Source organism: Trichechus manatus, unplaced genomic scaffold (genome assembly GCF_000243295.1).
Source record: "Trichechus manatus latirostris isolate Lorelei unplaced genomic scaffold, TriManLat1.0 scaffold00082, whole genome shotgun sequence".
Lineage (NCBI taxonomy): Eukaryota > Metazoa > Chordata > Mammalia > Sirenia > Trichechidae > Trichechus > Trichechus manatus.
The window spans coordinates 4,525,152-4,537,190 of NW_004444018.1; the positions used below are offsets into that span (position 1 = coordinate 4,525,152).

Below are 12,039 nucleotides of genomic sequence, written 5' to 3' on the forward strand. Positions count from 1 at the left end.
TAGACCTGTGCTCTCTATCCAACTTCCTTCTTGCAAATGTTCTTGAGCCAATGGTTTCTCTGGTGTATGGGAAACTCAGGACTCAGTAACATGAATTAGAAAAAAAAAATTTTTTTTAAAAGCCAGTGAATCTATAAAGTGATGTAATTGAAAGTGAAGATCACTGACAGGGAAGTAGGACCCATCAGTGAACAAAAAATCCCCCAAACCAATACCAAACCAGTTGCTGTCAACTCTGATTCATGGCGTCCCCGCGTATGTCAGAGTAGAGCTTTGCTCCACAGGGTCTTCAATGGCTTGTTTTTGGAAGTAGATCATCAGGTCTTTCTTCCCAGGCGCCCCTGGATGGACTTAAACCGCTGACCTTTCAGTTAACAACTGAGAATGTTAACCATTTGCATCAACTACACAACACGTTGTGCATGTGTCTTCTTCCATTGGATTTTTAGATCCCGGAGAACAAAACAGGGTCTTATTCATTCAACACACTTGTACTGAACGAACTAATTGCATTCATACTCACTGCCCCTCCCACCTAACCGTGCTGGGGCTGTCCCGTCAAGATGAGACCCTGTGAGTAGGCATGCATGGATTGCATCTCTTGGAACTTTTGATATTCTCCCAAAGTTGAAAAGGTAAGGAGAGGAGACAATTGGGTAGTCCAGGTGTGGAGCAGACAATGGCTTTCTAGGCCCCCTTTGGGGTGGCTTTCTATGGCTGGGCACTTTTTCATGGTATAAAGGATCTTACCTCACATTAAAGCAATGCCTTCTGACCATGATTAATCACAACCTTCTGTAATCTGGCTAGATAGTTTATTCTGGAATATTCCTTAGCTCAGAGTATAGAAATTCAGTTTTAAACTTTTCATTGGTTTTGGATTTTTGGGACCAAGATTCTGCAATCAACAAAGAGGCTTGAGGGAAATATGGAGAACTGGCCTCTAGTCTTGTCTGCCTCTCTTTATGGCCCTTTCTATTTCTCCACTCATGCCTCTCATAACTTCCCACTTAGAGCCTTGATTTCCCCACAACATAAATAGGGTAAAAATAGTTCTTGACAATGGTAGCTTGGAATATCATATACTTTGTGCTATACTGAGTATTTCCCTTCCACCTAGTACAGAGTAGGTGCTCAATATATCTTTATTGAATGAATGAGTGGAATAATGAGTTCAAGTCTCTTCCGTTTGGAAAATACTCCCCGGCCTCCTCCTTAAGTCATGAGTAGCATTTTGCACAAACTATGTTGTGCTAATTTGCCATTTTTTAACCAAACAGTAATTTTCTATTTGTATCTCCTAGCATAATGGCTGGCAGAATGCCAAAGCTCCATAAATTTTTGTAGAATCAATAAATGTCATGCTTTGTGTCAAAGAATTTTGGCTCTAGGAGGAAAAGAAGTCACTAAAGCCTTGAGTTTATGAACTAAAAGATTGGAAGGAACCTTGAGAAGTCTTCATTTACATTTGCCTGCTTCCTAACTCAGCCTTTCCTGGTAATCATCATTTTGTTCCTGAATACTCAAGGGAGGCTCCTCAACCATGTGACTCAGTCTTCCAAAGTCCGAATTTTTATAAGATACTTCCAAAGAACACAAGACATGCATACCATGCATATTCTTATACTCCTTTTTAAAGAAAAACAATGATTTGTCATGACAAGGCTATAAGTGACTTCTGGATCATACACCCAGCCACGTGTGGAGTGGAATTAAATGCCACCCAGGATCCAGAATGCTGGTCCTGAGTGAAGATCGTGTCTGACAAAATCTGCAATCTGAAGATACAGCCCTAAAACTTTATAGAACTTTAGAGACTTGAAGTTCATGCCCATAATTATTTTTTCTATATAAAGCTCCAGACACCTCTTATCTTTTTTTCCAACATGACAAATAACAGTTCATCTAGTATGTAGGACCCAGATTCTCCAGCAACAGTATCTGGATGAGATGGGTCAGCAGGTATCACCACATCAATACAGAGAATCACTGAAACCCAAAGTTAGTTCTTTGAATAGATCAACAAAATTGAAAAACTTTGGCTAGACTGACCAAGACAAAAAGAGAGAAAAATCAAATTACTAAAAATAGGAATGAAAGAGGGGAACATTAGTACTGACCTTACTGAAATAAATTTAAGGTTGTTACTTTACTTTTCCTTTTGTGACATGAACTTGGTGATCTGGTCCTTAAAGAGCAGTAGTAATCAGTTTTTTTCTGTGTCCTCCAGAATGAAAACACAGTTATCTTACCTGAGCTGTTCAGTACAATAGCTACTAGCCACATGAGGCTACTGAGTACTTAAAATATGGGTAGTGCAACTGAGGACTTGAATGTCTAATTTTATTTAATTTAAATTTAAATTAAGAAAAACACTAGATTCAATTATTGGAAAACATTTACATATGTATGAAACAAGTGTACTAGTCAATTTTTCAACTGTAAATTTTATGAAATCTAAATACAGATCAAATATTTCTGATGAACATTTAGCCTCATTTAGCATCAGAATATACTGTAAGTGTAATGACTTAGTATGAAAAAAGAATGTAAAATACTTCATTAATAATTTTTACACCGAGTACATGTTGAAATAATAATATTGTTTGATATACTGTTGTTGTTAGCTGCCATCAAGTCAGCCACTGACTCACAGTGACCCCATATGTTAAAAGAGTAGAACTGCTCCATAGGGTTTTCTTGACTATAATCTTTACAGAGGAGCCCTGGTGGTGCAGTGGTTAAGAGCTATGGCTGCTAACCAAAAGGTTGGCAGTTTGAATCCACCAGGTGCTCCTTGGAAACCCTATGGAGCAGTTCTACTCTGTCCTTTAGGGTCGCTATGAGTCGGAATCGACTTGACGACAATGGGTTGGGTTATAGAGTCGTTACGAGTGGGAACTGGCTGGATGGCAACAGGTTTGGTTTTTTTGCTTTAATCTTTACAGAAGCAGATTGCCAGGCCTTTTCTTCTGCAGAGCTGCTGGGTAGGTTTGAACTACCAGTCTTTAGGTTAGCAGCTTGCACTACCCAAACCACTTGCATTACCCAAGTTCCTTGTTTGATATACTAGGCTAAATAATAGATTATTAAAATCACACCAGTTTCATTTTACATTTTTATGTTTTTCTTCTTTATTTTGATGAGTAGGTTTGTTAACTTTCTTTGTGGTTACCTTGAAATTTACCCTTATCTTCCTAGGTTTGAACCAGTCTATTATTACTTGGTATCACCTTGCCTTCTTCTCCATTAGAAGGTTCTATACCTACACTGTTTATTCCCTCTTTTATTGTTCTGATGTTGTCATTTACAGATTAACCTCTTTGGTTCCCTGTGGTAATTCTTTTGGTTTTGGATAGTCCTTGAGAGTTCATTTCCTAGGTTGGTATCTAGCTAGTACAATCCTGTGTCCTAGATTCAGCCTGTGGTCTGATGTTGTTTGTTCTCAGACCAAAGGACTCCCTTTAATAATTTTTGTAAATTTGGTTTGGTTTTTACATAGTCCCTTTATTTCTGTTTATCTGGAAATGTCCTAATTTCACCATCATATTTGAGTGAGAGTTTTGCAGGATAGATAATTCTTGGCTGGCAATTTTTTTCTTTCAAAGTTTTATATATGTCACTCCATTGCATTCTGGCCTGCATGGTTTCTGCCAAATAATCTAAGCTTAGTCTTATGGTTTCTCCTTTGTACGTGACTTTTTGTTTTTCTCAAGCTGCTCTCAGGATTCTTTCTTTGTCTTTGCTTTAAGTGAATGTGATTATGACATGCCTTCGTGATTTTCTTTTGGGGTCTATTCTATATGGGATTCATTGAGCTTCTTGGATGGTCAGCTTTTCATCTTTCATGATATTGGGGAAGTTTTCTGTCAGCAGTTCTTCAATCATCCTCTCTGTGCTTTCTGTCTTCTCCCCCTGTTCTGGAATGCTGATCACTTGCAAATTTTTGCTTTTGATTGTATCCCACATAATTCTCAGGGTTTCTTCATTTGTCTTCATTCTTTTTTTCTGATTTTTCCTCAGAGTTGTATCCAAGTGTTTGTCTTCAATTTCTCTGATCCTGTCTTTCATCGTTTCAAACCTGCTACTCAGCCCTTCTATTTCACTGTCCATTTCTGAAATCTTGTTGTTTATCTTTTGGATTTCTAATCTTTTTTGTATGATTTCTAGTCGTGAATTTGTTTTGGCATTTTGTTCCTGTATGATTTTCCCGAATTCTTTCATTCTTAGCCTGTATTTTCCATGAATTTGTCTGCCTTTTCCATGAATTCGTCTATTTTTTCCTCATTTTTGTCTGCTTTTTGTTTCAACTCTTGGATAGCTCCGAATATTAGAGATTTGAATTTCCTATCGGTAGTTCTAGTGCCTTTTCTTCTACTGGAAAGTCATCTGGTGTTTTATTTTGGATGCCTACTGGAACCATCTTGTCCTGTTTTTTTATACGTTTTGATATTGTCTACTGTCTTCAAGACATTCAGTAGTTATTTTCTTCATTTATTGATTGTAGATTGGTTTGGTTTGTCCTGCTTTTTTTGTTTTATTTGGTTATGTCTGTGCAGGTGGGCTGTGCATTCTTTGTTGTTTGCTTGTCTGTGGGCATGATGATTTTCACCTCTTTGTCCAATGGGTAAGGTCAGTTGCTCAGCTATGGTGCAGCAGGGCAGGTCCAGCTGAAGGGGAGTTGCTGGGATGGGTTGTTTGTGGCATGTACTAGGGCTAACAGGGCTGGCCAGGAATCAGTGCAGGGCAGGTTCCAGTAGGCCGTGCCTGTGCTGCTTGAGGATACACAATGCAGGTGGAGGTAGGCAGGAAGGAAGAGAGAGATTGTGATGTGTGGAGCTAAGATGGGTATGGGAAAGAGAAGAGAGAGGACAGAGAAACAGGAGCCAAAAACAAACAACAACAAAAAAGAGTGGTAAGGGAGTTTGCCATTGGAGTGGAGAGATGAGAGACCAAGAAATGGAGAAAAACAAAAAGAAAAAAAAGAAAAGAAAAGCGCTCAGGGATCTCACTGGTGCAGCTGTAAAGACTGGGGAACTGGCTCCCAGTACCGCCTGTCTAGAAGGGGTAAAGGTGTCATACAGCACCAGGTATTCAGGAGACAGGAAGAGAACATAAGTACAGAAAGACGAGAAACTGAGAAATGAAGAAAGACAAAAAGGAAAAAAGAGAGAAAAGAAAACAAGAAGAAAGAAGAACTGCTCCAGGGATCCCACCATGCAGCTGCGCAGAATGGGGAAGTAGCTCCCAAGCCACACAGTATAGCCTGGCTAGAAGGGGCTCCCAAGCCAAGAAAAGAAAAAGACAAACAAACAAAACAAAACAGAAGAAATCAAAACAAATAAACAAAAAAAAAAAAGCCCTAGGGATCCCACCTGTGTGGTGGCATGGGCCAGGAAGCAGTTCCAAGTCAAGTGGCATTTCACAGCCTTTCAAGAAGAAGCAAAGATGGCACACAGAGCCAGGTATTCAAAATAAAGGAGGGAGAGATGGTGAGAGGTATGAAAGAAACCAAAAGAAGTAGAAAAAAAAGCAACACTAACAACAAACAAATGGCACTCAGGGAGCTGGCCAGTGTGGGCACGTGGAATCCAACTGGCACAGGACTGAAGCCGGTGCCTCCCAGCCAAGAAACTGTGGCTGCAGGAAGCAGAGGAGGCTGAGTGAGGGTGAAGGAGGGTGGGGGGTGGGAAAGTGTATGTTGCTGGCTACTGGTTGTTCTGTCTCCTGCTGGGAGCTTCGTGAAGCTGCTTTCCCATACTCCCTATTCACCAATCTCTGACAGGAGTCCAAGATGGCAAATCCATGCTGTGTTAGCTGATAGGGGACCTCTGCATGTATCTCTCCTTGCTCTCTGTTCCCTGTCAGTTTCTTATTCCATTCGGTGCTTGGCTGAGATCTTTATCTCTTCATTTGATGCTTAAGGTTCCAGGATTGATGTTTTTCTCTGTTTGACTTAGTTTTTCAAGTCTTTGCTGTGGAGGGACAGCATGGTTCTTCTGTCTATAGTGCCATGTTGCCTGGGAGTCTCATTTTACATTTTTAATGTGACTTGTAGAAAATTTTTATGTGGCTTGCATTATATTTCTATTACACAATGCTGCCTTCCACTCTCAGTATCTTCATCTATCCATGGTTAACATTACTAATGATTTCCCGTTTTCTTTCCAATGCCTTAGCCATTGATGAGTAACTAGTTCCTCCATTTTAAAGGGAACCACTTCAGGAAGGCTTAAATGAGGAAAAACCTTATAACAAACTAAATCTGTTCCCTCTGAGATGTCATGGAAGTGACCTGGATTACAGTCAGTCATCTAGGCTGTTTTCCTCTAGTTCACACAGATACGAGGACAAAGCAGAGAATGCAGTTTTAAACCTCCTTGTCCTGAGCTAGGTGAAAAGCTAGGCAGTATCTTGAGTGTGACTGATGTTGACCTTCCAAACCAGTGTGTTGAGGAGAAACAGCACTCTTCCCCTTTGCTTCACAAAATTACTTCTAACTGCACAATACTGATACTCAAAGTGTTTGGGTTAGTAGTCTATGCCAATAAATGGCACTTACCCATATATGACCTCTGAAATTCTGACCTCCATTGAATGAACTCCCCAAACCTGACCAGCTTACCAGGAAATTCATGGAGCAACCCAGCCTTCCTGTGTGCTTTGTGTAAAGTGTATCCTCATGCTTTCCCAAGACTTCCAGAAGCAGAACACACCCAAATGACTACAGAGAAAGCCTAGGCTCTTTGCCTCAGAGAGCCACAGGTGTCAACATCGATGCTTACACATGGGCAGGAGGAAACTTGATTGTAAGGGCCACCCTTTTTAAGTTTGTTAAAATATTTCAATTGTCCTATTCTAAAAAGCCCTCTACAGGTATAGACACTTGACAAATGTAAAAGGCAAGAGGAAGCTTTTAGAAGGTAGTATTTGGGGAGAGGAGGTATCTTGGAGGATAGGAAAAGATTTCTTAAACAGGATACATAAAGCACTTACAAAAGAAATAACTGATAAACAGGGCAACAATATAATTAACTTTTGTTCATCAAAGGAGCTTCAGAGTGGTAGAAGACATTTGTAAATCATATAACTGACATTGAGTTTGTATCTGGAACATTTAATGAACTCTTTCAAATCAATAAGAAAAAGACAAAACCCAGTAGGGAAAATGGACAAGAGATTTGGACAGGAATTCATGAAGTAAGTATCTAGTGGCCATTAGGAAATCATGGTGGCGCAGCAGTTAAGAGCTACGGCTGCTAACCAAAAGGTCAGCAGTTCAAATCCACCAGATGCTCCTTGGAAACCCTATGGGGCATTTCTACTCTGTCCTGTAGGGTTGCTGTGAGTCAGAATCAATTCGGAAGGCAACAGTTTTTTTTTGTTTTGTTTTTTGAGTGGCCATTAAACATGTGAAAAGTTGGTTAATCTAATTAATAATCAGGAAAATGCAAATTAAAACATCAATGATATACTACTACACACCCACCAGGACAGCTGAAATTAAAAAGACAGATAAGTATCAGTGAAGATATGGAGGAACAGGAACCCACATTCTGCTGATTAGATTGTAAATTGGTGAAACCAGTCTGGTATACTAAAATTGAAAATATACATGCATAAACGATGACCTAGAAATTCCACTCCTAAGTATAACGCCAATATAAATTTGTTACATGTGCATCAGAAGGCATGCACAAGCGTGGTTCCTTTTAAAAGGGAGGAACCACTTACTCATCAATGGCTAGTCCCAAACAGTGAAATGAATAAATTATAGAATATTTATGCAATGGAATACTGCACATCAGTGAAATTGGATGAGCTCCAGCTACATGCAACAACATGGCTGAATCTTAAAAATATTAAATTGAACAAAAGAAGCCAAATACAAAAGGATTCATCCTAACTAAATTTCATAGAAAAGTTTTAAAATGGACAAAGAATTCATATTGTATGTTTCTATTTATATAAAGTTCAAAAACAGGCAAAAGTGGTGCTTGGAGATTCATACTTAGGAGGTTAAGTAATAAAAAGGCAAGGAAGTAATTACTATAAAGTTGAGATAAGGGTTATTAATGGGCGAGGGAGGTGATGTGACTTAGAGTGTGCAGGGCTGGGGCTTCTGGGGAATGGCAATGGTCTATTTCTTGACCTGTGTGGCAGTTCTATAAATACTCATTTTGTAATAAGTTGTATATTGTTTTATGAGTCTTTCTGTATATTTCACACTGAGATATATATTAATATGTTATTATTATGTATTATAATTAAATATATTTATATATATTAATATTAATATATTATTTATGAATACATATATATTTAAAATAAAAAGCCCCTTCAACAACCTTGCCACCCCTGAGCTTGTTTGTCTCTTTCCCCCTCTCTTTTCTGCCGGACGAACGTCCTTTCTGCTCTCATTTTCTCTGGTCTCTTAACTCCCATTCATAACACAAACTACTCCCAACATGGGGATCGCAATAACCTCCTACTTGGCAAATCAAATAGATTTGTGGTCCTTGTGGCTTCTCTACCAGTCTTTGCTGTGGACCCGGTAGCTCTCTGTTCTCTTGGCTTCTCCAGCCCATTCCCTCTCTGGTTCTGCGTCTCTAACCATGGCCCTCTCCCTTCCATCCTCTGACTTCTCTGCCTTTCCCGCTCCTCACACACTGGTGTTTCTCTGGTATCCCTCCACGTGTCCTCGGCTCATCTCTGTACTAACAGCCTTCAAATTTATCTCCTGCATCTAAGCTCCAGCTACAAGTACTCTAGAAGCTTCCTACTTCATATCCACCATTATCTAAATGTTCAGAATCACCTTAATTTCAACCAACAGGCCTCAAATTGAACTCATTCTCTTCCTTGCGCCAACTCTATTCCTAGATTCCCTGTGTAAATAAAGGGAATCACTTCCAAGCCGACATCCCAAGCTAGAGATATTGACTCCTCACTCTTGGTAACCTGCCCTAGCACTAATAGCTACCATTATTATGTTCATATGGTGTGCCATGCAGTGTTTTTATTTTATTTATTTATATTGTACTTTAGATGAAGGTTTACAAAACAAATAGTTTCTCATTAAACAGTTAGTACACATATTGTTTTATGACAATGGTTAACAACCCCACGACATGTCAACACTGTCCCTTCTCAACCCTGGGTTCCCTATTACCAGCTTTCCTGTCCCCTCCTGCCTTCTAGTCCTTGTCCCTGGACTGTTGTGCCCATTAGTCTCCTTTTGTTTTATGGGCCTGTCTAATCTTTGGCTGAAGGGTGAACCTCAGGAGTGACTTCATTACTGAGCTACAAGGGTGTTTGGGGGCCATAATCTCAGAGTTTCTCCAGTCTCTGTCAGGCCAGTAAGTCTGGTCTTTTTTTGTGAGTGAGAATTTTGTTCTACCTTTTTCTCCAGCTCTGTCCAGGACCCTCTGTTGTGATCCTGGTCAGAGCAGTCAGTGGTGGTAGCCGGGCACCATCTAGCTGTACTGCACTCAGTCTGGTGGAGGCTGTGGTAGTTGTGGTCCATTAGTCCTCTGGACTAATCTTTTCCTTGTATCTAGTTTTCTTCATTCTCCCTGCTTCCGAACGGGTGAGACCAGTGGAGTATCTTAGATGGCTGCTCACAGGCTTTTAAGACCCCAGATGCTACTTACCAAGGTAGAATGTAGAACATTTTTTTTATAAACTGTGTTATGCCAATTGAGCTAGATGTTCCCTGAGACCATGGTCCCCACAGCCCTCTGCCCAGCAATTCAGTCCCTCAGGAAGTATGTATGTGTCTATGGCGCCTCCATGACCTTTCCTTGACCACACACTGTTTTACATATTAAAAATCCAAAAACCAAACCTGTTGCCGTTGAGTCAATTCTGACTCGTAGCGACCCTATAGGACAGAGTAGAACTGCCCCGTAGGGTTTCCAAGGAGCGGCTGGTAGATTCAAACTGTCGACCTTTTTGGTTAACAGCTGAGTTCTTAACCACTGCACCACCAGGGCTCCACACATATAAGCTCATTTAATTCTCCCAACCACCCCAAGTAAGTACTATTATTATCTTATCTTACAGAAAAGAAAACTGAAGTGTTTAATAAGTTGTCCCAGCAGTCTGGCTTCAGAGCCCTTGCTCGTACACCACTTATTTCTAAGTCCTGCTAATTTGACCACAGAGGTGCCTCTTACGGCTATTAGTGCCTCCACCCCAGCATCTATATCCACTGCCACTAACCTTGGTTGTTGTTGTTAGTTGCTCTCAGGTTGATTCCAACTCATGGCAACCCCACGTGTTGCAGAGTAGAATTGTTCCATAGGGTTTTCAAGGCCTATCAGAATCAGATCGCCAGGCCTGTCTTTTGAGGTTCCTCTGGGTGGGTTCAAACCGCCAACCTTCCTGCTAGTAGTCAAGTACTTAACCTGTAGCCTAGCTGGGATTATTATACTAACCTCCTAACTGGTGTCTCAACCACACACAAATCTCTCTCCTTTGTAGTCCACCTTCAATAGGGTCACCAGAGTGATCTTAAATTAAAAAATTATAATTTGATAGTCCCTCTACATTTTAATAGATTCTGTCTTTTCCTTAGTACACATAGAAACCATGTGATCAGGCACATTGCTGCCCCTACACTCTGCTCCCCACCTCCAAATCTGTTTGTGAGGTTTTGGTATCTGCTCCAGAGCTCTCGTGTCTGGACACCTAGGAACATCCCTGAGAAAAAAAAAACCCATCCCGGTAGCCCGTGGAATTTTCCCAGTGACAAGCCTCCTTCCAGCTTGGTGGCACCCAGCCCTGGGCTAAACAGCATTAATCACTCAGTGAGTTTTGGTTGATGATAACCTGAGACCGGTTTGCATAACTGGGTTGCTATGGGGCAGTCTCCAGGCCACCTGTCAGAAGCCATCAGACTGGGATTAGGAGGGAGGAACTGTGAGGCACCATCTCTGTCAGGGACCGGGTCCCTCCCCACCCCATACTTTTCCCTCTCCCTAGTTCCTTGTCTCAGAGAAGTTAAAGTCGCTGTGCAGGTAAATAGTGTACCCCGCCATGAGCCCAAAACAAAGTGTTTCTTAGAGACAGGGCAAAATCAGGATCAAAATAAGTCAGATTAAAAGAGACTTTTGAGGTTTCTCAACCCAAGACGAGTCCAAGAAGGAAAAGTAGGTTTAGACAATCCATTAAAAACCTTACGGCATTGCAATAATCCTGCTGTAAAGCTGCCAAGGGAGCAAGGAAAGAGCATGATTTCCATGTACTTAGTCTTAAAATAAACACAGATGAAACTTGGTCTCACCTGGAGAGCGCTGTTGCTGTAGCCCTCAGCTCCCGAGGCCTCCACGCCATGCAGCTCCAAGAACTCTTTGCTGCCAGTTGGGGTCATTCTTCTTCAGGATTCCCTCCAGATGTCTGTGAAAACGAGCACAGTGTCTGCTGATGTCAGAATGCCACCTGGCCCTTCTTCGGTTTGGAAGCTTTAGCAATCAACCACTGAGTGACTCGGGCAGACACCTGGCTAGGGCGGGGCAGGAGGCCGGGTGCGTGGAGGCTGCCAGTCAGCTAAGGTCAGCTCCAGTCAGCCCTGCCCACCTCATTAATCTTCCTCATTAGTCCCCACCGTTGGCTTTCCGTTTTCACTCCGGGGAGAACTCTTGTGGCGCACAATACAGAAAACGACATTCTCTACAGCCCTCTGAAAGAGTGTATTTCCTGTGGGTGGTGTTTGGGAATGCCCGTGGCAGGAAATATTGGCTGCTATTACGTGACCACATTACTCTGTACGCGGAGTCATGTGAGGTACTTCACATACCATGGTCTTGGTTTATCTTCAGAACAACCTTGTATTGTATTTGGGAAAACTGAGGGGCAAGAAAGATAAAGAATTTGCTCTGAGTCATTTAGGAAAATTGAAGGGCAAGAAAGGTAAGGAATTTGCTCTGAGTCATTTAGCTAATACAGGGGATATGAGAAGTAAAATTTAGGTCTGGTTGATTCTAAAACCCTTTTATTACCTCCCTGTCAGGAGACTGGAGCCTTCGTGGTGTACTG

General features: G+C 41.2%; 1 protein-coding gene across 1 annotated transcript in view; it reads right to left on the minus strand.

Moving 5' to 3' along the window:
• The window catches only part of SLC28A3 (solute carrier family 28 member 3), a 53,906-nt gene extending 42,480 nt beyond the window's left edge, over positions 1–11,426 (minus strand). The window contains exon 1 of the mRNA XM_012556944.2: positions 11,290–11,426. Coding sequence (XP_012412398.1) covers positions 11,290–11,374 — 85 coding nt within the window. The 5' untranslated portion in view covers positions 11,375–11,426. The remainder of the gene's footprint in view (positions 1–11,289) is intronic.
• Between the last annotated feature and the right edge of the window lie 613 nt (positions 11,427–12,039).